Source organism: Chiloscyllium punctatum, chromosome 8, assembly GCF_047496795.1.
Source record: "Chiloscyllium punctatum isolate Juve2018m chromosome 8, sChiPun1.3, whole genome shotgun sequence".
Lineage (NCBI taxonomy): Eukaryota > Metazoa > Chordata > Chondrichthyes > Orectolobiformes > Hemiscylliidae > Chiloscyllium > Chiloscyllium punctatum.
In genome coordinates, this window is record NC_092746.1 from 52140119 (window position 1) to 52167267 (window position 27149).

General features: G+C 40.3%; 1 protein-coding gene across 2 annotated transcripts in view; it reads left to right on the top strand.

Moving 5' to 3' along the window:
- erp44 (endoplasmic reticulum protein 44) overlaps nt 1-27149 on the top strand; it is a 100762-nt gene that overhangs the window by 63167 nt on the left and 10446 nt on the right. For both annotated transcript variants that reach the window (XM_072575554.1, XM_072575555.1), the window contains 5 exons: nt 3195-3379; nt 8594-8709; nt 24982-25039; nt 25241-25357; nt 27027-27138. In XM_072575554.1, the coding sequence (XP_072431655.1) occupies nt 3195-3379; nt 8594-8709; nt 24982-25039; nt 25241-25357; nt 27027-27138 (588 nt within the window). The remainder of the gene's footprint in view (nt 1-3194; nt 3380-8593; nt 8710-24981; nt 25040-25240; nt 25358-27026; nt 27139-27149) is intronic.

Sequence of the window (27149 nt, forward strand, 5' to 3'; positions counted from 1 at the left end):
CCTACATCTACCCCTTACCTAACACTACGGGTAATTTAGCATGGCCAGTTCACCTAACCTGCACATCTTTGGACTGTGGGAGGAAACCGGAGCACCCGGAGGAAACCCACGCAGACATGGGGAGAATGTGCAAACTCCACACAGTCAGTCGCCTGAGGCAGGAATTGAACCCAGGTCTCTAACCACTGTGCCACCGTGCCGCCCGAAAATGTTTTTTGCTGTTTGGAAAATGCTGGTGTCTCTTATTCAGAAAGTGATAGCAGGAAATTTAAAAATCATTATACAGTTGGTCAGATTCTTCATTATTTTGTGGAAAGGAAATAGTATTTGACAAGTTTATTAGAGGTCTCTGAGGATGTAACAAGCAGAATGATTAAAGGGGAACCAGTAGATTTAGTTCAAAATAAACTAAAGCTACTGGCTTTGAATATCTATAAAGATATTCAATAAGATTTCCCTTAAAAGGTTCATCTCATTGAAAGCGAATAGAAGGCCTGATCTCTGAGACTAGTTATAAATGGCCTATTGTCCTTGTCTTGCTTGAAGAAGCTGCAAATTCATTTTTATCCTGACGACGGAGATGTTTTGTTCCTTTAAACTTTTGGATAGGTGAAAATGTCAATGTCTCCAAGATGATGGAAGTTTGTCATTTATTAGTTGAACTTTGCTGATATCTACCCATCTGAACTAAACCAAAGTGGATTCATTTTCTGCTCAGAGCTCAACAATATCTCAATTGAATAGATATGTGGAACATATTTTCAAGATTCTGACTAGGTTATTGTATCTCATTAAACAAAATCTGAGTATGGTGCTCTAAATTTGTGCTGCACTGATGATATATCCTCTGATCACTTATACCTTCTGGCTTTTTTTAATTGAAATAAAATTCTTTGCATCTACTTTGTCCATCTTCACAAAGCTTTAATGATACTTTAGCGACTGTCTCTGATTCTAAATGGAAGTCTTATTGCTTTTTGATTAAACTCATCATTCCTACATTGAATCTAAATCTTTTGTAATCCAGATTTGCAGCACCAGAAAACCAGGAGTGACATGAAATTAATTTTCCCACAGAAGGATGCTTCTGAACGTTACATTTGGAAGCATTCTGGCTAAGACTATTGATTTATTTTTGTGTGAATGTTGGAGTGCAACTCTTGTTGCCTAACACAAAGGCCTGCCTTAGTAACAGTAATTGCACTGTTGCATACAGAATTTGATGGCAGAACACATCTTTGACATTGAAGATGGTGCATTTTAGCAAGTCATTCTTTAAGACCATGCTGTGCTCAGTTTTTTTGCAGTTTATTCAGGGGATAATTGTAGACTAATTAATAAAGGTTATCTTATATAAATCAGCAATTTTATTTGATTTAAAATGTTTTCTCGTCTCTATCCTAAACGATCTACCCTTATCCTGAGACTGTCCACTGTTAGTTCTAGGCTCCCAAACATCCTCACTGCATCTAGTTTTAGGATTTTATCTGCTTCAATCAGGATCCTCCCCCACCAGCCAAAATCCTTCTAAACCCTAATGATTACAGACCCAGTTAAACCATTCTGTCCTGCCATCCCCAGTATCAGCCAAGTGAACCTCTGCTGCACTTCCTCTATGGCAAGTCTATCCTTTCTTAGGTAGGGAAACAAAAACTGTGCACACTACTCCATGCGCTTTCAAGAAGGAAACTTGCTATCCTTACCTGGTCTGGACCGTATGTGACTTCAGACCCACAAAAATGTGGTAATAAATACTGGCCTATCAATGACACCTACATCCTATGAATGAATTAATAATAGGTGTGATCTCATCAAGGCCCTGCATAATTGCAGTAGGATATCCCTTCTTCTGAAGTTTCATCCTCTTGCAGTGATGACAATACACCATTTGCCTTCCTAATTACTTGCTGCACTTGCCTGTCCACTTTTATTTACCTAGTGCACCAGGGCCCACCCAGATTAAGTAATACTGTTCCTTTTGGATTTCCACACCAAAGTGTATAACTTTACAATTAGCCAAATATTGTATCTGCCTTGTGCTTGCCCAATCACTCAACTTTTCTAAATTACCTTGAAGCTTCCTTGCATCCTCCTCAACTTCTGAATCCCCCTCCGCCTTCTGTCATCCACAAACTTGAAAATGTTAGATTGGTATCCTAATCTAAATCACGTATATGTAGTGAATAGCTGGAGTCCAAGCATAGATCCTTGTGGACCCCAAAGGTCTGTTTCTCAAAAATGACCCATTTATTTCCACTGTTTCCTGTCTGTTGACCAATTCTTGATCCATGCCAATATATTACCTGCCACTCCCTGTGCTTTAATACTCACCACTTGTGACAGACCTTATCAAAAGCCTTCTGAAAATCTAAATATGCCTCATCCATTGATTCTCCCTTGTCTATTCTTCTAGTTACATCCTCAAAAACTCACATAAATTTGTTCAGCATAATTTGCCTTTCATAAACACGTGCTAGCTTTGTTAATACTTTCCAAATATCCTGCTTTCATATCTTTAACAATAGACTTCAGCATTTTCCTTTCTGCTGATGTGAAACTAACTGGTATCTGATTCGTTGCAGCTTCCTCTTCACTAAATAGTGAGGTTACATTTGCCTTTCTGATCTACTTAAGAGTCTGCAGAAGTTGACCATCACTGCACCCAGTATTTCTACAGTCACTTCCTTTAGTACTCTGGGATATAGATTATCAGCATTTAACCCGATTAATTTCAACAGCAATGTCATCTTACTTGAGTTCTAAAGAAGTGTGACCGGATGCAAAATGTTAACTCTGCTTTCTTTTCCACAGGTGCTGCCAGACCTGCTGAGTTTCTATTTTTGTTTCTTCTTACTAATGCTGGTTTTCTTCAATTCTGCCCTCTCACTAAACCATTGGTTGCCTTCTCCCGAAATAATCTTTAAGCAATTATTTAAAGGCAGGTGTTATCTGTCACATTTGAGTGAATTTTTAGAAATAAATTTCTTTTAGAAAATCATTAGAGTTTTTTTTTACTATAATATATAGTTGTCTAGGTCTGTTTTTCCATTCAATTTATAGGCTTGTGAATTGTTTTATTTCCATTTTTTGTATGTGTTTCAATCTGTCTGCAGTTGTTAAAGTACAATAATTTCAGGTATCTTGAATTATCACTGTCTATACATTTAATATCATTGTCACTATTTTCTTTACAGCGGATATAGCACAAAGGTACCGAATTAGTAAATATCCAACATTGAAATTATTCAGAAATGGGATGATGATGAAGAGAGAGTACAGAGGTCAAAGATCAGTGAGTGCACTTGCAGACTTCATCAAGCAGCAGAAAAATGATCCTGTTCAAGAGATTCTGAATCTGAGTGAATTGGAAACAGTTGATGTAAGTTTGCACATTTAACTTGGGAGAGTTCAAGCAATTTGTTATCTGATTCCAAAACCAATGCTCTGTCAATGATTTGTAACAGTGATCTAAATTATGTGCTATCCAAGGTAAAGGTCTTGCTCATAATTTCATGATAATCTATTTAAAATGTAGGCCTCATGAAAGAGTTAAACTCATCAATCCCTAAGCTTTTTTTTAAATTCTAATTTGTGTGCACCCATTTTAGAAAAATCTCAATTAGAATTATCGAGTGGTGATACTTCCCAGAAAATTGTTGTTATTTTTGCATGGCATAACTTATTAAAATGAATACATTTTCACTGTTGCCTTATTGACAAGAGTATCAGCTATGCTAGACACTTGTAGAAAATATCAAAAAATGATTACTGAACAATTGTGTGACTTTCAAAGTATTGGGTCTTTTCAGTTGATGCACATCTCCTGGTTTCTTGCAGCAGTGTTCAAACGTTTTTTAAACAAAGCAACTTTTGTCCTAGTTTCCGTAAAAAATAAAAATACAGTATCCGATCATATCCCCATCATATCACCTCCTCCATCCTGGACTCTCTTCTTTTAGCCTTTTATGACACATTCTCAAAAAATTCTAATAATGGTCTGCCATTCATTATGATCACAGCTAATCTTGGACTTTAACTCCACTTTCCTGCCTGATTCCTGTAATCCCTTGATTCCTGAGCGATATATCTGTCTCAGTCCGAAGGAATCATACAGAACTTGAATTGTTAATTCTGACTATCTTTCCACAGATGCTGCCAGACATGCTGAGTTTCTCCAGCACTTTGTGTGTTTTTCACTTTTAAATATATTAAATCATACATCCATAGCCCTACGGATAGATAATTCCATAGATTGATAACACTAAGGGATTCTATGATTCTGTGACTCTGACTGAGAAGAAATTTCTATTAATTTCAAGCCTAACTAGTTTATCCTGAAATTGTGCTCTCATTGATTGTAGACTCCCCAGCCACAAAAAGCCTGTGTCTACCACTTGAAGTTCCTTCAAAATCCTGTTATTCCAGTCTCCAAAGAATACATACCCAGTTTACTCAGTCTCATCGGCTAACACTCATTCTCAGGATCAGCTAAATGAGCCTCCAGTATACTGCTCTCAATGAAAGTATATTCTTCCTTAAAAATGGAGACCAAAACTGCACTTAACATTCTGGATGTAGTCTCCTCAAAGCCCCATAAAGACATAGCAAGATCCCTTTATTCTCTTTACTCTTATTTTCCAAAATGCCATTTGCTTTCACAATTGCTGCCTGCAGACTAACTTTGTATCCCTTGAATGAGTATACTCAATTCTGGACATCGCAATTTACCAGTTTCATTTCCTTTTAAAAGAATCTGCTTTTCTATTCTTAGGAGCAATGTGAATAACTTCAGACTTATCCATATTATAGTCCTTATGCCACCTTGAATCTCACCCACTTAACCGGACTTTCTCTTTGTATGCTTCTCATAGCTTACTTTCTAAAACATTTTGTATCATCAAGTTTAGACAAAGAGACAATGGTAATGTATTAAAGTTGTGAGTATAGATTGTAGATAGCTAAGGCTCCCGTACTGATTCTTGCAGCACTCCACTAACCACGTCATGCCGACTTGAAACTGCTCCATTTGTTTCCATTCTCTGTTTCCTTTTTGTCAATCAATTGTCATGCTAATGTATCACCTCCTCCATCCTGGACTCTCTTCTTTTAGCCTTTTATGACACATTCTCAAAAAATTCTAATAATGGTCTTGTCATTGCTAACTTTCAATCTGATGGGAACATTCCATCTAGTAGGGAATTTTGGAAAATCATAACCAGGGCATCCATTAACTCATCAGCTATCTCTTTGAAATCCTTATGTGGGCCATCATGCCTTGAAGAAATGTTAGATTTTAGTCCTCTTGGTTTCTCCTGTACTTTTCTCACTCTTATTAGCCCTTACAGTATCCTCTACTTTGGTATGAAACTTAGGCCATCTACTGTGAAGGCACAGACACAATATCTATTCAATGCTTCTGCTCATTCTAAGTGACAATTTATTCTGCTTCTAAGGGAGATATTTTACTCTTTCCTTATATACATATAAAGTTGGATTTTGAGAGTTTTTACATTGCTGATTAATTTGGCCATGTTTTAATTTTTGTCCCTTTCCTTTACACCTGTTAACAAAAATTTACATCAATTACCATTCTGGACAACATGCAAATACTCTAACCCAGGAAACCTCTGCATAATATTTCTCCAGGCTGCTGGTGAATATACCTAGTGATAGAATTGAAGTTTACCCTCGTTATGCCTAAAATGCTGCTGCCAAATATTAACATTTGTTATTATTCATGCTTGTTCTTAACAAGGGAAGCATACTGTTTTGTAATTTCTGTAAATTTGCAATCAAGTAGTCTTAATTTAGCTGTAGAGTGTATTAAGCTTTTTCAATGGAACCATGGGGAAAATGAGTAGGACTTTCTACAACAACAGGCTACTTGGATTTGAGAGATTTCTCAATGCCATCTCTTGCAAAACAAAGTGAAAAGTAAAAGCAAGTATTCTGAAGTGTTAAGACCAGCAAACCAGTTAATCCCTCTGGAATCAATTTACTGAGATCCTGTTGACATCCTCTGCATTTTCCCCCCCCAACCTCCCCACAATTCCTCATTACTGTCTCCCCAATAAGCTGTAACAATGTTTAAAATGTACTAACTGCTTACATTTTATCATGATGCAGTTTTGTTCAGATAACTTAATTAATATGTCAGGACTTTCAAATATCCATCTAGCTATTTCTTGAAAATTGACCAGAAATCAATGTTAGAATTCTGCTCTGAACACTCTCCTGTAGTTTTAAATTCGACTTGCCTTTCACAATACATAGTTTTGTTACAATATCAGTATCACAAATTTATGTAGAAGCATTTGTCTTAAGGATGCACAAGTAATCTAGAACCTAATGATAGAGATGTACCTTTCGGTCCAACCCATCCATGCCAACCAGATATCCCACCCCAATCTGCTCCCACCTGCCAGCACCCGGCCCATATCCCTCCAAACCCTTCCCATTCATATACCTGTCCAAATGCTTCTTAAATGTTGCAATTGTACCAGCCTCCACCACTTCCTCTAGTAGCTCATTCCAAACACGTACCACCCTCTGTGTGAAAAAGTTGCCCCGTAAGTCTCTTTTACATCTTTCCCCTCTCACCCTAAACCTGTGCCCTCTAGTTCTAGACTCCCCGACCCCAGGGAAAAGCCTTTGCCTATTTACTCTATCCATGCCCCTCATAATTTTGTAAACCACTATAAGGTCACCCCTCAGCCTCTGACGCCCCAGGGAAAACAGCCCCAGCCTTTTCAGCCTCTGCCTATAGTTCAAATCCTCCAACCTTGGCAACATCCTTGTAAATCTTTTCTGAACCCTTTCAAGTTTCACAACACCTTTCCAATAGGAAGGAGACCAGAATTGCATGCAATATTCCAACAGTGGCCTAACCAATGTCCTGCACAGCCGCAACATAACCTGCCAACTCCTGTACTCAATACTCTGACCAATAAAGGAAAGCATACCAAATGCCGCCTTCACTATCCTATCGACCTGCAACTCCACTTTCAAGGAGCTATGAACCTACACTCCAAGGTGTCTTTGTTCAGTAACACTCCCTCGGACCTTACCATTAAGTGTATATAAGTCCTGTTAAGGTTCGCTTTCCCAAAATGCAGCACCTAGCATTTATCTGAATTAAACTCCATCTGCCACTTCTCAGCCCATTGGCCCATCTGGTCAAGATCCTGTTATAATCTGAGGTAACCCTCTTCGCTGTCCACTACACTCCAAATGTTGGTGTCATCTGCAAACTTACTAACTGTACCTCTTATGCTCACATCCAAAACATTTATGTAAATGACAAAAAGTAGAGGACTCAGCACCGATCCTAGTGGCCACTGGTCACAGGCCTCCAGTCTGAAAAACAACCCTCCACCACCACACTCTGTCTTCTACCTTTGAGCCAGTCCTGTATCCAAATGACCAGTTCTCTCTGTATTCCATGAGATCTAACCTTGCTAATCAGTCTCCCATGGGGAACCTTGTCAAACGCCTTACAGAAGTCCATATAGATCTCTTGTTCTGCTCTGCCCTCATCAATCCTCTTTGTTACTTCTTCAAAAAACTCAATCAAGTTTGTGAGACATTATTTCCCACGCACAATGCCATGTTGACTCTCCCTAATCAGTCCTTGCCTTTCCAAATACATGTACATCTGTTCCTCAGGATTCCCTCCAACAACCTGCCCACCACTGACGTCAGGCTCACTGGTCTATAGTTCCCTGGCTTGCCCTTACCGCCCTTCTTAAACAGTGGCACCACGTTAGCCAACCTCCAGTCTTCCAGCACCTCACCTGTGACTATTGATGATACAAATATCTCAGCAAGAGGCCCAGCAATCACTCCTCTAGCTTTCCACAGAGTCCTAGGGTACACCTGAACCAAACCCTCAATTTCTTTAGTCATCTAGCATTCCCTATACCTACCAGCCTTTCCTTTCATCCTGGATTCTCGTTATCTCATTTCTGATGTTGGGGATTTAAAGTTTATCCCAACATTTGTGAATTATTTATTTACTTAGTTACTTGTTACTGACAGGTATAGAAAAGACACTTGGTCGATTTATGTCGTTTTTAGTGTTAAGTGGTTCCATAGACTGGTACAATACCACAGAGTCCCTGATTTCTCTTGTGTTTCTGTGGACAGGTGAAAAGGCAGGAGATCAGACTGAGCCTCTCTTTTGTACCTGTTCAATTAAGGCTTGCCCAGAGCAACACTAGTGTAAGGACTGCAGCAATTCAAGAAAGCAGTTTAACATAAACTTCTTGAGGGCAATTAGGGATGGCCAGTAAATGGCTGGCTTAGCCATCAAAGACCCTATCCCATGATAAAGTCTTTTAAAATGACTTTTATTGATTTGCTCAGTTACAGCTGATGTTAGGAAGCAGAAGTGTGCAGGATATATATTCTCAAACAAAAATTTTTAATTTAACTAAGGTCAAATTCCTGATCATTTTGCTGTTTTGATCATTTCATAAAATAAACACTTGATTTCACTTGCAGAATCTGTACAGAACTGGATTGTAAGACTTTTAACTTTTAAAATCATACACATCAGTTGAACAATCCAGAATGTGGCTATTGTATTTTACAGCGCAGCAAACGAAACATCATTGGATTTTTTGAACAGAGGGATTCTGACAATTACAGGGTCTTTGAAAAAGTGTCCAATATCTTACGGGATGATTGTGTCTTTCTGGCTGCATTTGGGTAAGAATGAACTAACTTTGTTTTTAATAATTTAATAAGCACTTTTTTTGAGTGGGATGTGATTTGTATGAAGATTTTTGCTTATCTTCCTGTAGTATTCCCAGAGCTAGCGGGTGGGCAGGTAATTTGCTCTGAATCGTCTGCTAGAGTTGCTCTGTAACTTGCTGCTAATAGTGTATGAGTGATTCTCCTTAACTATATTTGCCAAAGCTTTCTCATGTCCCCTTTTGCCCTCCTGATTTCCCTCTTAAGTATACTCCTACTTCCTTTATACCCTTCTAAGAATTCATTCGATCTATCCTGTCTCTACCTTAGATATGCTTCCTTTTCCTTAACCAAACCCTCAATTTCTTTTGTCATCTAGCATTCCCTATAGAGTTGCTCTGTAACTTGCTGCTAATAGTGTATGAGGATAGCTTAGTGGAAGCAATTCTTTCATGATGCTCTTACTCATACCCTGCTATATCAGCACAACTGAGACTTCAAGCTTGATTTGTGCTTTGTAATGGCAGTGTGCATCCTACAGCTTTGATACAGTGCTTTAAGATTCAGTACGTGTTTGTTTTGTTTGTAAAAGTGTTTATACAATGCATTTATTGTTTCACAACATGTAATGTCATAAATTCTTCTCTCAAGTTATTTAAATTCATCCACCTGCACTCTTAAATTTTGTTGTTTGTCAAAAATTATTCAGACAAATATGAATTAGAGAAGTTGTTGTGAAAATGTTACTTTGAACATATTCCATTTATCATGCAGTTGAATGCACTAGTTTATTTGCTCTGGAGTTAAAGGAAGATGTATAATTTCAGGCTTTAGTTAAATAGTGATTTAAAAAAAAACTCTTCATTGCTTCAAACTAATCTGCTCCTTACAAGGACCCGGTGGGATTGATGACAACTAATAATACTCTTTTCCAGAACTGATAATTAAGTGTTGTTTGCAGCTGTTGTATACTTATCAGGAACAAAAAATCATGCTGTATTTTTGTCAGGAAAATAACTTGCTTAATGTGTAATTGTGTACCGTGTAATGTGGACTTACTTAGGGATTGCTACAGCACATGTCATACATCAATGCTGAAGGGATCATGCTCTCTCAGGCATGGTATGAAAGATACTGAGGAATTATTTAAAATGTTTCATATTTTCCTCCAGTTCAGTCAGTAGAATAGGTGTCTCCATATTGATATAACACACATTCATATGGGTACATCTTGGGGATAATCTATTACAAATAGTATATGATTAATGTAGGTAGCATATTGTAAATGAAAACAAATATTCCAGAAAGAATTCATAAAATTATGTTATTAAATTATCCCATCAGCATAAATTTAAGACAAGTCTCTATTTGACCATGCACTAGGTTATTTTCACATTATCCTGCATAACTGTCTGAATGCAGCAAGGATTTATTGCATTTGTTTTTACGTTGAAACTGTGTCTGAAAATATATACAGTAGTATGGGGACTGTTTGGCAGTAACCCCACATTTCTATATTTTAGCTTTGAGCTGGGTGCTGGCTGATTTTCTGGTCTTCACATGACCAGAGTCCAGACAACTTAAACATTAAGCATCTATGCAAGGCTGTGTCATATTGTGGACAGCTTAGATTCAGCTCTATGAACCTTTCCTCAAGTGTATATTCCATTTTAAAATCTTTAGACAATAGCAAGTTTAATATTGCCTTTTACTTTTTAAAAACAGTCCTTCTGACAATTTAGATTGGTTAGGTACACTAAGAACAGACTAATTTAAAAGTTTGAATACATTAAGCAGTTCTTAAAAGTGGATTTTTTTCCTCTAGAAATATATCAGTTAATTAACATTTGAAGTAATTGAAACTAATTTGCATTTCACAATGTGGCAAACTTGTTGAAGGAAGTGGGATTTAGGCATAATTCTTAAAGGAGATGGACAGGTCCAGAGATTTACGTGGAAAATTCCAGGACCTGGAGCTAAGTAGAACATAGAACAATACAGCACAGAACAAGCCCTTCGGCCCATGATGTTGTGCCGAACATTTGTCCCAGCTGAAGCACCCATCCATGTACCTATCCAATTGCCGCTTAAAGGTCGCCAATGATTCTGACTCTGCCACTCCCACGGGCAGTGCATTCCATGCCCCCACCACTCTGGGTAAAGAACCTACCCCTGACATCCCCCCCCCATACCTTCCACCCTTCACCTTAAATTTATGCCCCCTTGGAACACTCTATTGTACCCGGGGAAAAAGTTTCTGACTGTCTACTCTATCTATTCCTCTGATCATCTTATAAACCTCTATCAAGTCACCCCTCATCCTTCACCGTTCCAATGAGAAAAGGCCAACCACTCTCAACCTATCCTCGTATGACCTATTCTACATTCCAGGCAACATCCTGGGAAATCTTCTCTGCACCCTCTCCAAAGCTTCCACATCTTTCCTAAAGTGAGGCGACCAGTACTGTACACAGTACTCCAACTGTGGCCTAACCAAGGTGCTGTACAACTGCAACATCACTTCATGACTCTTGAATTCAATCCCTCTGCTAATAAACGCTAATACACCATAGTCCTTCTTACAAGCTCTATCCACCTGAGTGGCACCTTTCAAAGATCTATGAACATAGACCCCAAGATCCCTCTGCTCCTCCACCTTACTAAGAACCCTACCGTTAATCCTGTATACCGCATTCTTATTTGTCCTTCCAAAATGGACAACCTCACACTTGACAGGTTTGAACTCCACCTGCCACTCCTCAGCCCAGCTCTGCATCATATCTAAGTCCCTTTGCAGCCGACAACAGCCCTCCTCACTGTCCACAACTCCACCAATCTTCATATCATCTGCAAATTTACTGACCCACCCTTCGACTCCCTCTTCCAAGTCATTAATAAAAATTACAAACAGCAGAGGACCCAGAACTGAACCCTGCGGAACTCCACTTGTAACTGGGCTCCAGGCTGAATATTTACCATCTGCCACTACTTTCTGACTTCGACCGGTTAGCCAGTTTTCTATCCAACTGGCCAAATTTCCCTCAATCCCATGCCTCCTGACTTTCCTCATAAACCTACCATGGGGAACCTTATCAAATGCCTTACTGAAATCCGTGTACACTACATCCACTGCTCTACCCTCATCCACATGCTTGGTCACCTCCTCAAAGAATTCAATAAGACTTGCAAGGCAAGACCTACCCCTCACAAATCTGTGCTGCCTGTCCCTAATCAAGCAGTATCTTTCCAGATACTCACAAATCCTATCCCTCAGTACCCTTTCCATTACTTTGTCTACCACCAAAGTAAGACTAACTGGCCTGTAATTCCCGGGGTTATCCCTATTCCCTTTTTTGAACAGGGGCACAACATTCGCCACTCCCCAGTCCCCTGGTACCACCCCCATTGACAGTGAAGACAAAAAGATCATTGCCAACGGCTCTGCAATTTCCTCTCTTGCTTCCCACATAATCGTAGGATATATCCCGTCAGGCCCGGGGGACTTGTCTATCCTCAAGTTGTTCAAAATGCCCAACAAGTATCTCTTCTAGCTTTCCAGTCCATTTCACACTCCCCTCTTCAACAATACGGTCCCTCTCGTTTGTAAATACTGAAGAAAAGTACTCATTCAAGACCTCTCCTATCTCTTCCGACTCAATACACAGTCTCCCACTACTGTCCTTGATCGGACCTACCCTCGTTCTCGTCATTCTCATGTTTCTCAGATACGCATAAAATGCCTTGGGGTTATCCTTGATCCTATCCGCCAAAGATTTTTCATGCCCTCTCTTAGCTCTCCTAATCCTTTTCTTCAGCTCCCTTCTGGCTATCATGTATACCTCCAATGCTCTGTCTGAACCTTGTTTCCTCAACCTTATGTAAGCCTCCTTCTTCCTCTTTACAAGACATTCAACCTCCCTCGTCAACCAAGGTTCCCTCAAACGAACATCTCTTTCCTGCCTGATAGGTACATACATATCAAGGACACGTCGTATCTGTTCCTTGAAAAAGTTCCACATTTCCACGACATCCGTCCCTAACAGCCTATGCTCCCAACTTATGCTCTTCAGATCCTGTCTTACAGCATCGTATTTACCCTTCCCCCAGTTGTAAAACCTGCCCTGTTGCACGCACCTATCTCTCTCCATAACCAAGATGAAAGTCACAGAATTGTGGTCACCATCACCAAAATGTTCACCCACTAACAAGCCCATCACTTGTTCATTACCAAGTACCAAATCCAATATGGCCTCCCCTCTGGTCGGACAATCTACATACTGAGTTAGAAAAGCTTCCTGGACACATTGCACAAACACCGCCCCATCCAATTTACTTGATCTAAAGAGCTTCCAATCAATACTTGGGAAGTTGAAATTGCCCATGACTACTACCCTGTGGCTTCTGCACATTTCCAAAATCTGTTTCCCAATCTGTTTCTCCTCATCTCTGCTGCTATTGGGGGGCCTATAGTAAACACCCAACAAGGTGACTGCTCCTTTCCTATTTCTGACTTCAGCCCATACTACCTGCAAAGGTAGATCCCCCTCGAACTGCCTTTCTGCAGCCGTTATACCATTTCTAATTAGCAACGCCACCCCCCCCTCTCCTTTTTTAACCACCCTCCCTAATCTTACTGAAACATCTGTAACCATGAACCTTCAACAACCATTCCTGTCCCTCTTCTATCCATGATGGCTACAACATCGTAGTCCCAGGTACCGATCCACGCCTTAAGTTCACCCACCTTATTTTTGATACTCCTTGCGTTGAAGTAAACACACTTGAACCCATCTCTGTGTCTGCAAGTATTCCCTGTCAGTGCTACCTTCTCCACAGCCTCCATACATTCTTGGACATCCTGAAAAACAGCTAACCTACTTGCTGGACTACAAGTCCGGATCCCATCCCCCTGCCAAATTAGTTTAAACCCCCCCCACCCCCCGAAGAGTGCTAGCAAACCTACCTCCCAGGTTATTGGTGCCCTTCTGGTTCAGGTGCAACCCGTCCTGCTTGTACAGGTCCCACCTTCCCCAGAATGCAGTCCAATTGTCCAAATACCTGAAGCCCTCCCTCCTACACCATCCTTGCAGCAATGCGTTCAACTGCACTCTCCCTATTCCTTGCCTCACTGTCACATGGCACCAGCAACAACCGAGAGATGACGACTTTGTCCGTCCTAGCTTTTAGCTTCCAGCCTAACTCCCTGAGCTCCTGAATGACCTCCCCACCCTGCATCCTACCTTTGTCATCGATGCCAACGTGCACCACGACTTCTGGCTGCACACCCTCCCCCTTAAGGATTCTGAAGACACAGTCCGAGACGTCTCGGACCCTGGCACCCGGAAGGCAACAAACCATCCGAGAGTCCCGCCCATGTCCAAAGAACCGCCTGTCCGTCCCTCTAACTATAGAGTCACCTATAACTAGCGCTCTCCTCCTCTCCCACTTTCCCTTCTGAGCCTCAGAGCCGGACCTCGTGCCAGAGACCCGGTCACTGAAGCTTACCCCTGCTAGTCCTCTTCCCCCCCCCCCCCCCCAAAAAAAACAGGATCCAAAGCGGTATACTTATTGTTGAGGGCAACAACCACAGGGGATCCCTGCACTGCCTGCTTCCTCTCCTTCCCACCTCCAACTGTTACCCAGCTACCTCTGTTCTCTGGCGTAACTATCTCCCTGTAGCTTCTGTCTATCACCCTCAGCCTCTCGGATAATCCTCAGTTCATCCAACTCCAGCTCCAGTTTCCTAACACGTTCTGTGAGGAGCAGGAGCTGACTGCACTTCCTGCAGATGAAGTCGGCAGGAGCATCGGTGATCACCCCTACCTCAAACATCCTGCAGGAGAAACATTCCACTGCCTGCGCTGCCATTACTCTACACTTAGTCTCCAAAACAAGAACACTGAGTAACTTACCTGTGGACTTTAAAGTTAGGTTAGAGGAGGAGAATGGGAGGGATCTAGAACACACCCACTCAAATATCAATCCTTACCTTCCCGACCAGCTCTGCGCTCCAACTTCACTTCCGTCCAGCTCGTGCCGCTCTCTGCTGTGAAAAGAAGCTAAAGGCAACATAGGTGTTGGGACAAATCAAAATGAGATCCCCAAGAATCAGTGAATAATGTTTGAGAGAGGTTGCAGCATTGGACAATATGCAAATGGGAAGAGGCAAGGATAGATTTAAACAAAGTTAAGCATGTTAAGGGTTTTTAAATAAGGGCAAAATTAGGAAGGCTGGGCCTCATTCCTCTTGAAATAGTTGAAATAGAATAGTTGAGAAGTGACCTGACAGAAGGCTGAGATTATGGAACGGTTTGATTGTTGAGTCATTATGCTGAGATTATGACCCCCTGTTCTGGACATTGCAGCTAGAGAATTGGAAGAAGATATTTATGAGTTTAGATAAATGTGGAAGAGATGTGGCCCAAGTGAACTACAAACCCCAATGAGAAACTATTAGGTCATACAGCATATTTTTATTGTTCGTTCATTTACTCGTGGGACGTGGGTGTTTCTGGCTGACCATTTATTGCCCATTCCTAGTTGGCATTGAGACAATGGTGCTGAGATGCCTTCTTAAACCACTGCACTCCACTTTATACATACACCATACTGTCAGGAGGGAGTTCCAGGAGTTTGAACAACTCATCACTGAAGTAGTGGAGATACATTTTGAAGTCTGGATTGTGAGTGGTTTGGAGGAAAGCTTCCAGATGCTAATGTTTCCATGTATCTGCTGTTGACCTTTTTAGATGGTAGTGGTCATTGGTTTGGAAGTTGCTGCCTAAGATGTTTCTGCAGCACATCTTATAAATAGTGCACACTACTTATTGTCGAAGAGAATGAATGTTTGTGGATGTGGTGCCACTCAAGTGCGATGCTTTATCCTGGATTGTGTCAAACTTGCTAATTGTTGTTAGAGCTGTACTCCTCCACGAAGAAGGGAGTATTTCATCACACTCCTGATTTGTGCCTTATAAATGTTGGACGGACTTTGAGAAATCAGGAGGTGAATTATTCACAGATTGTCTAACCTCTGACCTTCTTTTGTAGCCTTGGTATTTATATATCTAATCCAGTTCAGTTTCCGATCAATGGTAATCCCCATGATGTTGATAGTCAGGGATCCAGTGATGCTATTACCATTGAACATCAAGTGGCACAACTACTTTAGATGCTGTCTCATTGGAGATTTCACTGGCACTTGTGTAGTATGAATACTACTTCCCACTTGTCAGCCCAAGTCTGGATATTGTCCAAATCCTGCTGTATTTGGGCATGGACTGTCCTGTTATCTGACGAGCACAACTGGTGCTGAACATTGTGCAGTTATCAGGGAACATTCCCACTTCAGACTTATCATGGAGGGAATGCCATTCAAGCAGCTGAAGGTGATGGACCTCCGATAATCACAGCAACGTCTTTTTGTGGCAGGTATGACTCCAACCAATGAGAGTTTTCCACCTGATTCCCATTGACTGAAATTTTGATGGAGCTCTTTAGTGGCACACTTAATCAAATGCAGCCTTAATATCAGGAGCTGTCATTCTCATTTCACTTCTGGAAAGTCCACTTTTGAACCATAGCTGTAATGAGTTTCTCTGCAACACATACTCTGTAATGATGTAAGTGTCTCCCTGTTGTATTAAATGGCAACTGAGTAACACCGTCTGGTTCCTAGGCATGAGGTTCTCAACCCTTGCGAATGCCTGCTTGACTGTGATTCTGCACTCATCCTGCGGATTCTACCAACCACTGACTACTAGCTCTCAGTTCGAGAAAATAAACCAAGGTCTAACAATGTACATATTGGCCTTGTGCCTGACCATAACTGCTGTTCACCACCTGTTATCTGTAAATATCTATGTTTTGCAGCAAAACACACATGCAAACTCAGTAAATCAAATGAATGCTGCATGTCAAAGAACTGTCTCGATCTGATGGGAAATTGGTCAAACTTTTTACAAACTCATCAACCTAAAACTCAACGAAATAGAAGCCAAGTTTAACCAACATTCCCTCATAATTCAACCCTCAAGTGCAGGTATTATAAGGGGAATGTCTGCATTCCCTCTGCATAGAAATGGTCCTGTATCTCTCTCACACTGAGAAATCACATCTGCTATCATGTAAAAATGTCTGAAAGTAAGCTAGCTGAGATAAACCATCTCATTAAATTTTTCTGGCATTCTCTGTGAAGCACAGTGGGATGTTTTTCTGCTTACAAAGTGCTATACAAAATCAAGTTGCTATAAATGAATGAGGTAGAACAACTAGATTAACAATGGGTAAGGATGTATTATTGATCAAGCCATGGAACATAGCATTGAAAAGATATTGAACCCCATATGAAATGCTGAAGGCAATCTGAAATGAAGCAACAGACTCTGGTTTTAATCTTCCAAGTGTTTTTTTACATGACTGGTTCCAGTGTAATAACTGTTCAAAAAGTGATGGAACTATAGATTTTTCAATGTAAACCAGTAGTGGTAATCTCTTGAATTCATAGCCAAGATAAAAGTAATACAGCATCAGAAATCTGAGCTGAGTCAGCCATTTAGCCCTCAAGCCTTCTATCCCATTCAACAAGATCAGAGCATGCCTATGTGTCCCTGCTTCAGTGGATGTAAATAATTCCTTGGCACTATTTCAGAGAGGAGCAGGGGAATTATCCCTGGTGAATATTTATTCTTCAAATTACATTTTAAAAATTGCTTGGTCTTTAAAAACCGCATTACTGTTTATGAAGGTTTGAGCATTATTGGCTGCCTTCATCAGAACAGTAACTGCATTTCAAAAAGTACTCAATTGGCTGTAAGGTGTTTTGGGATATCATAACTAGTGTTAACATGAATATTTCTCTGTATAACTCATTGACTGTCAATGTGCTTTGTAAAAGAAAAGTACCTCTGACAAAGAACTCTGAGGAAATAATAAAATAATTAGTAAAACTTGAAATTGATGTAGAATTTTAAGAGGATTAGTTAATAAAGCTCTGTAAGAAAGAACAAGAAATTCTAAGTTTTCTAAATTTATGCAACAGGGTAATGCTAATTCTCTGCAATCACTTAGAGTTACACAGCATAGAAACAGATTCTTTGGTCTGACTCATCCATGTTGACCAGATATCCTAAATTAATCTAGTCCCATTTGCCAGCATTTGACCCATATCCCTCTAAACCCTTCCTATTTATATAGCAATCAAGATACCTTTTAAATGTTGTAATTGTACCAGCCTCCACCCTTTTACTGCAGGCTAGTTCCATAAAAGCACCACCCACTGCATGAAAAAGTTGCCCCTCGGGTCCCTTTTAAATCTTTCCCCTCTCACCTGAAATTTGTGCCCTCTAGTTTTGGACTCCCCTACCCTAGGGAAAAGGCCTTGACTATTCACACCCCTATTCTGCTCTTTGATTTCAAGTATCTCTGGAATTGTCTAAAAAAAGCTAACAAACAGTGAATCGGATGGGCATGGGCCAAGAAGTGGTAGATGGAGTTTAATTTAGATAAATGTGAAGTGTTGTATTTTGGAAAGGCAAATCAGGGCAGGACTTAAACACTTAATGGTAACGTCCTGGGAACTGTTGCTGAACAAAGACCTTGGAGTGCAGGTTCAGAGTTCATTAAGAGTGGAGTTACAGATAGAATAGTGAAGAAGGCATTTGGTATGCTTGCCTTTATTGATAAATGGATTGAGTATAGGAGTTGGGAGTTCATGATGAAATACTGCGTGCAAGTCTCTGGCCTCTCTGCTGTAGGAAGGATGTTGTGAAGCTTGAAAGGGCTCAAAAGATTTTCAAGGATAATACCAAGTTTGGAGGGTTTGAGCTACAGAAGCAGGCTGAATAGGCTGGAGCAATTTTCCCTGGAACATCAGAGACTGAGGGGTGACCTTATAAAGGTTTATAAAATCATGAGGGGCATGGATAGGATAAATATATAAGGTATCTTCCCCAAGGTGGGGGAGTCCAAAACTAGAGAGCATAAGTTTAGGGTGAAAGGGAGACAAATTTAAAAGGGACCCAAGGGACAACTTTTTCACACAGAGGGTGGTGCGTGTGTGGAATGAGCTCTCTGAGGAAATGGTGGAGGCTAGTATGATCACAACATTTAAATGAATGTGTGTATAAATAGGAAGGCTTTAGAGGGTTATGGGCCAAATGCTGGCAAATGGGACTAAATTATTTAGGATACCTGGTCAGCAAGGACAAGTTGGACCAAAGGTCTGTGTCCGTGCTGTTTGTCTCTGTGATTCTGACGCACCTTAAAAATGCATGCCCTAAGCTTGAAATCCCCCATCTGAGGGAAAAGACTACTACCATTAACTCTCTATGTCTCTCATTATTTTATAAACTTCCATCAGGTCACCTCTTAACCTCCTATGCTCCAGTGAAAAAAGTCCCAGCCCATTCACCCATTGTAACTCAAACCTTCCATACCTGGCAACATTCTGATAAGTCGCTCCTGAGCCCCCTCCAGCTTGATTATTTCCATCCTGTAACTGGGTAAACAGAATGGGATACAGTATTCCAAAAGAGGCCTCACCAATTTCCTGTACAAGCTCAACATGGCTTACCAACTCCTATACTCAAAGGACTGAGCAATGACGGCAAGTGTGCCAAACCCCTTTTTAACCACCCTGTCTATATGTGACGCAAACTTCAAAGAATTATGTACCTGCATCCCTAGCTCCTACCATTAATTGTATAAGTCCTACCCTTGTTTGTCATACAGGTTGTCCTGTTATAATATGTGTTTCGCCAATGCAAATTCGCTGTAACATGATTGATGAATATGGGACGCTGTTTCTACAGCGCAAACTTTTAAAGCGTGTGTTGGTTGTAACGCGATTACAGCACCAGCCCTTTTAAGTGCTGTTTCTAAAACACAATTTTTCTATAACACAGGGTTGCGCAAGAACACGACCATCGTGTTATAGAAGAACTGACAATACCAAAATACAATACCTCACGTTTATCCTGATTGAACGCTGTCTGGCATTTTTCAGTCCATTGACCCATTTGATCAAGATCCCTTTTTAATCTTAGCACACAGTGAAGGAGGTTTTCTATGACACCCATTTGGGTGTTGTCCGCAAACTTACTCACCATGCCTTCTATATTCTCATCCATATCATTTATGTAAATGACAAACAAAAGAGGCCCTAGAACCTACCCCTGTGGAACATCACGGATCACAGGCCTCCGGTCTGAAAAGCAACGCTGCACCATCACGCTGCGTCTCCTGTCATTAGGCTAATTATGTATCCATTTTGCAAGATCACCCTGTACCTCTGTTGTATATCACAGGGACCTAGTATCACAAAGCTGGTCCCTTTTTCTTTCTAAAAACTGTTCCTTTTCTCAAGGATACTGTCTCCTTGATTTTTTTTCAGAAGAGTCGTAATCCAGCTCCCGGTTTCGATTAGACTGGTTTGGTACAGAGATTAAAGGGTATTGAGAGGCCTTCTTGTTCATATGGAAACAGATGAGACTTGAGGCCAAAGGGTCATGTTTTAGAAGTGACCTGTATAATGAAAGGGGAGTGGTCAGCTCTCTAGCTGAGGAGTTCAGTCCAGAACTAGTTGGGAGCTCCGTTATAGACTGTGTGGACAGGCTCTCTCTCTCTCTTTCTGCCCTTCTAACTTCAACCTGTAAGCATCTGTTCCTTTTTTTACTGTGTTTTAAGGGGGTTTGCTTCGTGGCACTGTTGTGTATATTAAGAACAGCATAATTAAGTCTAGTTTGGAGAGATTGAATTCTGTAGGTGTTCTTTATTCTGTTATTTGTGTTTCATTGTGTAATTTTGTGAATAAATTTGTCTGTTTTAAAACTTAGTAGTAAACCTCGTAGTCAACCTAGCTAACTTACCTCAGGTCATTTTCACTGTACACTTACTGAAACAAATTGCAAAGTTATGGTCTGGGTTGCCTGCTCAAGAATGTTTTGAGTGGTCTGGCCTGGTCCATAACACTAGGGCTTCAGATATATAATTCTTTGAAGTTTGTGTCACAGGGTGGTTAAAAAGGCGCATTTAGTGCATTTACCTACATTGCTCTTGAGTGTCGAAGTTGGGAAATCATATTGATATTATACAGAATATTGGTGAGCCCTGTTCTGGAGTACTGTATCCAGTTCTGGTCACCCAGTTATAACAAGGATATCATTAAGCTGGAGAGAGTTCAGAAAGATTTATAAGGATGTTGCTAAGTCTAGAAAATTTGAATTATTTAAAAAAAAATGGCTGGATAGGCTCAGATTTGTTTCAGTTTATAAAATAATGAGGTGTCTAGATAGGGTTAATGGTAGGTGTCTTTTCCCTCGGGTGGTATTTCAAGTCTAGGGGGCATATTTTTAAGGTGAGAGGAAATTTAAAAGAAATGAGGGACAAATCTTTTGCAGAGGGTGGTTCACAAGTGAAATGAACTTGCTGAGGAACTGATGGATATGGACATGGTTACAACATTTAAAACACACTTGGGTAAGTACATGAATAGGAAAGGTTTAGAGGGATATGGGCCAGGAGCAGGCAGGTGGGACTATCTCCTTACATATTTGCTTCACACTGGCTATTGGGGGGCGTGGGGGGGAATGGTACGATCCCAATAAGGTGATCATCCTTTTCTTTGTTATTTATATCCAAGTAACTTTACTGATGTTCTCCCGTAATGTTAACCTGATCCGAAAATGCCACTCTCTCTTGTCCCCTTTTGTATCCTTTCTATAGCATCTATACCCGGAACATGAAGCTGACAGTCCTGCCTTTCCTTGAGCCACATTTCTGTAATAACTAGGATATCCCAGTCCCAGTTTCCGACCATGCCCTGAGCTCCTCTGTCTTACCTGTCAGACCTTTTGCATTGAAATAAACAATATTAGTCCTACATACACACACAGGCAGACACACGTGCGCATACAAACCTGAGACACACCTCGTTTAAAACCTTTCTAATCCAATTATTAGAATGTTGTTGGCCACGCCACTTTAGAAAGCACCTCATGACCTTTTATGGGATAGTCAAATTTACTAAAGTGATGCTGTGGACGTGACACTTTAATTATGAGGAGATATTACAAAAAATTGGCATTATATATTGACCAAGTATTTCTGATGGACATTATTGTAGCCTAAATAGGAAATGCTTGTGACACGCTTTGAAGGAATTGCCTGAGATGTTGAAAATTCCTCTACACCTGAAACCATCCGAAAGTATCCATTTATTATCAAACAAATAGGTTTGGTAGTATGACCGAGCGGTCTAAAGCGCTGGAGTCAAGTTCCAGTCTCAGCTGAGCTGTGGGTTCGAATCCCACCGCTGCCAGTGATCCAATCGATCTGGCAGCCCATCCCTTTGCTGCTTTGGATTTGGGATGGCACGGTGGCTCAGTGGTTAGCACTGCTGCCTCACAGCGCCAGGGACCCAGGTTCGATTCTAGCCTTGGATGGCTATCTGTGTGGACTTTGCACATTCTCCCAGTGTCTGCGTGGGTTTCCTCCCACTGTCCAAGATGTGCAGGTCAGGTGAATAGACCATTCTAAATTGCCTGTAGTGATAGGTGCATTATTCAGTGGGAAATGGGTCTGGATGGGTCACTCTTCGGAGGGTCGATGTGGACTTGTCGGGCTGAAGGGCTTGTTTCCATGCTGTAGGGAATCTAATCTTATCTAATTCGGAGGATTCTGATTCTGTTTTGGTTGGGAGGGGGGAGCAAACTCCAACACAAAGTAGAGTGAGCCCTGAAGCAACATCAGTAAGGTAGGCCCAGTGGCAAAAAAAGGCACCTGAAGATTAGCACCTTCATTGTTGGCTGGGTCTGGCGGTGGCAGGAGGGCACAACAGCAACATTGACTGCGTTGCTCCTCTTTTGATGTTAGTGTGCACGCTGGCAAAGGTAAATCATCACAGTGGTGAAAGATGGCCCCTGAGGATCGACAACTTTGACGTTGGTTGGGTCTGGCGAGGGGGTGGTGTTTCTAAGTTGGCTCAGAACTCATATGTAAATGGAGTTCTCTTTAAGCTGCATCTTTCATTTTCTGTTATTCTTAAACTATCAAAATGGTGTCAGATTATAGCTTGAATGAAAACTTTTCACTTATTGTATTTCTCTGTAAAATATGCAAGACACTAAATCATTCATTCAAATTAAGTAAATCGTTACTCTGAAGAAGTGTGTCTGTTAAATACAGTCTAACTCTTGAGTAACTATTCAACTGGCCCTATATAGAGGAACCTCGGTTATCCGAATGAGATGGGCAGGCACTATTTAGTTTGAATAATTGATTTATCTGGTTAATTGATTTAATGGCTCTCCTTTGGGGCTCAGAGTTTTCTGAAGTTTCCTTTTTCCTCACTTTGCCTGCCTTGCTCCTTCTCTGTCTCAGTGTTTTGTTTCTGAGCAGACACACACTTGTATATAAGGGACCTGCAGTATTGCTGAATCCTCCCGCATTAACCACCACCCAGTTCAATGCGCTTGACACAGCGAGCACTTGCTAAGTCTGCTCCCCATTCATGAGATCTAGGAAGCAGCAGCACTGTACGTGAGCCTCCCATTCTGTCCCCACCCCCAGTCCTGACCCTGTTTCTGGGGCAGTCGGATTGGACACCAACAGTAAGACTGCTACTGCCTTTGAGAGGTTAGTCTCAAAATAGTGTGCGTGCACACAGCCGCATGCACAACTTTTTACTGCAACTTTTTGACAAGTTCCACAATGGTGGAGAGATTATCTGGGGAAGGGGGGTTTAGGCTACACCCCTGTGTAGAACTCCAGGGAAAGTGTGGGGAGAGAAAGAGAGGAAGAAGGCGGGTGGTCAGTCAGTCATTTGGAGACGGTTCCTGGGCTCTCATCGATATCCAGGACTGTTCTCAACAGCATTTCAGTAAGCCGAGTTCACTTCTAATCATTGTAAACAAAAAACGCGATCAATGTTGAAACACCTCTTTGATGTAATGTTTCTATCGGGATCTTGAGATCATCTTCGGATAATCTGAATTTCGGATAATTGATATTCGGATAATCGAGGTTCCTCTGTACTTGCCTTTTACACCCCTAAGTACACCTCCGCATGATATTTAGACCCCCACACTCTGATATAATATTCCCCCACTCACCCCTTAGGACCAGTCAAGATGATTGCATGATTGTGTACCTTTTAAATTTCAAAATAGAGCTGCAACTGCTTTGCTTTGTAAAGGGGCTGTAGTTTGCTTTCTCCTCATTCCCCACCCCACAACTGATCTGCTGTTGGAAAGAACTGTCAGAGTGGCAGTATGGCTCCACATTTCTGAAGGAGTCCTGATGAAAATCGCCTTAGGAGAAGGATCGAGCTTTCCTCTTTTGCAAAAAAGGGCAAAATGGCAGTGTGAAAGATTGATTCTTCTTGGAAAATATGGTCTATTCCAAACCTGAATATTAAGGGAATTGATAGAGGTGAAACAAATTAACAAAAAGTGCTGAGATGAATCAGGAAAATATAGTTTCTGTTGGGTGAATTGAGAGCAAGGGGCCATAAATTTTCCATTGAATGAAAACATGTCTCCTAACTGCTTCATTCTTTTCATAGAGTGTTGTCATGTGAAATTATCTACCAGAAGCTCATGGGAATAGAGTTTATAATTACTTTTTAAAGCAAGGTAGATAAATGCTTGGAGAAGAAAAGAATTAAAAGGGCAAGGGTAGGGAAATGGAAGGAAGTGCATAACTCATATAGGCAGTGGATGAAAAGCCTCTTTCCATACAGTAAAATATGAATTTGTGAAAAGGAGAAGGGTCATTGGAGTAAAGTAATTCATACTTCTGAGCCAGTTGCATTAAATACTGGGGTTACTTGGATCTCTCTTTTTAGTGTTTCTCAATGCCAAGGGACCATGTTGACATTAGTTTATAATTCTCTGATATATGCAGAATCAAAACCATATAGAATTCGATTAACTAAATGTGATTTTTTGAGCAATAGTCTATTTAAAGTTATATTCCGTACTTGCCTATGAGTATATTCAGTTTGCATTTACATTACATCTAGGCAAATACATCAAAATGAGTTGAAGACAGCGGAAGATGTCAATTTCATTTGCGAACTGCAGTATGAACCCATTCATTTGCCAGTACTTTTGTTCCACTAAATCATGACATTCTATGACTACTTGTGATGAAGGAGAGATGGATTACATACTGGCTTTGCAATGGATAATTCTGGTTTAGAATAGAGAGTGGGTACTGAATAAGTTTGCAACAGTGAAACTAATGTGAGTGATGTCTATCCTGATTGTTCTATTTCCCTTTTTTTAGGAGTGTTGCTAAACCAGAGAGATATAGTGGTGACAACGTAATTTACAAACCACTTGGGGTAGGTTCAAAGCCCCTCTTGACAGTAATTGCTCAAATCACTTTGCCTGCTGTTTGCTATTTAAAATTTGTAACTAGTTTTTCTTAATAGTTGAGCAGTTATTCAGTAGCATTTACTCTGATAATATTGTGAAACTATTGAATGGTTCAACATTTTATTTGGTTCTGACTTTACGTGTGTATACTTTACTCTATTCCTTAGGAAAATAGTCCTGACATGGTGTATTTGGGTTCATTAACAAACTTTGATCTCACATTTGCCTGGACCCAAGATAAGTGCGTTCCACTGGTTAGAGAAATTACTTTTGAAAATGGTGAGGTAAGCATTAATTTAATCCATATTCATTGCAAATAAAAGGTCTATATTAATACTGTGAAAATTGCTTAACTTATAGCAATCAGCAATTCTGAATCTTTCCCCTTAAGTATTGCAGTGAGGGCAAAACATCCACTTATAACACTAAAAAATATTGTCATTTCGGACGGCTGATTGTTTCTTTTTCAATTTTCAATCTTGGTCTTCTGACTTACCTTGTTCACCTAGTTGAACAGAGGTTTAAGTGGATAATGTTCACATATGTGCTGCAACATCATAGGAGTCTAGCCTGTGTTGACTTTTATTTTCATCCTGATCCTTTTATGGTCCCATTTTTGTATTAAAATTATTCCTATCTTCTATTATTGTGTTTTTTTTTAGATCAAAACAAAACCTATACAAATGAAAGGGCCAATATTTTGTTGTGCAAGAAATTCTTTCAGGTCAGCCTCAGAAGAAAAAAAAGTTGGTTTCAGTTTTGTTTGTGCCTGAATCAGCTGATGTAGACTGAAGTGAAGAGTTTCTTCCTTCCATGCCTTTGAAGAGAGCTTGGCTGTCTGAATAACTGAAGTTATATATTTTTCTTTGGGTGGTAGCCCACTGGTTCCAGATGATCTTGGTTCAGTCATACTTCTGTGCAAGTATAATGCAAATCTTGCGAAGATATGTAGTGAAGTTATTGAAGTGTTTACTACTGTTTCTATCATACCTGTTGGTCAGTTAGCCTGTTTCTTAAGATCTATGGCTGAAATGCATCCTGAAAGGCCGTATGCAAGCTTTCAAATAGTTAAACATTTTACCCCAGTAATTGCACCAGAGCAGACTAGGTAAACCTGTAAATAACTCCTTCTGCAGGTCGAATAATTTTTATTTTCCACAAGGAACAGTAATATGTAACTCATTTTTCAGGAAAGGCTGCTGAGTGGACTACATTCACAACCAGTTTCTGATCTAAATAAGTGACGTGATAATAAAAGGTCAAAAGTATTTTCACTGGTGTACACATCTCTGAAGTAAGAAGAATAGTAGAGATAGGAAAGGTAGCACTGAATTTTCAGAATGAATTAAATCAGCTATAGAATTGGGAAGAAAAATGTGAAATGAATGGTAACACCAGACTAAAGTATTGCAAACTGCTAAACACACAGCTTATTCATATGTTAGATTAACAAAGGAAGAATTCGAAATTGACTTGGGTATAGTAATTGGCTCGGTTGACTAGGCAACATGGCAAGATTTTTTTTTCCAAACAGTGATAGAATGTATAGACAGAACAGTGAAGATTTAGAAGTTTTGCAATGGTCAGGCCACACTTGGATTACTGAGCTAAGTACTGGAAGTAACTATGTAGAGAATTTAAAGAAAAGCAGCATGAAAAAGCATGAGAATAATCTTAAATTTTAAAAGGTAAATTTAAAAAATTGATATTACAAGCAACCTCCTTACTCTGATAAAAATTTTGAATGATTTATTATGCTTGGTAACAATGATTCTAAAATTAGGACAGCTCTAGTACCAAATGAAGGGGCTGTGGCCCAGTGTCCATTATCACATTGGATTTACACTGTAAAGACTTAACAGCCAGAAACAAAATAACTTCCCTAAATCATGTTGAAAACTGGTCATTGCAAAATAGGTTATTTAAAACTTTTGATGCAATTATACTTTTCAGGAGTTAACTGAAGAGGGCCTGCCATTTCTTATACTATTCCACTTGAAAGAAGACACTGCAAGCTTAGAAAAATTTCAGCATGAAACTGCACGACAGTTGATCAGTGAAAAAGGTATTTGTTTT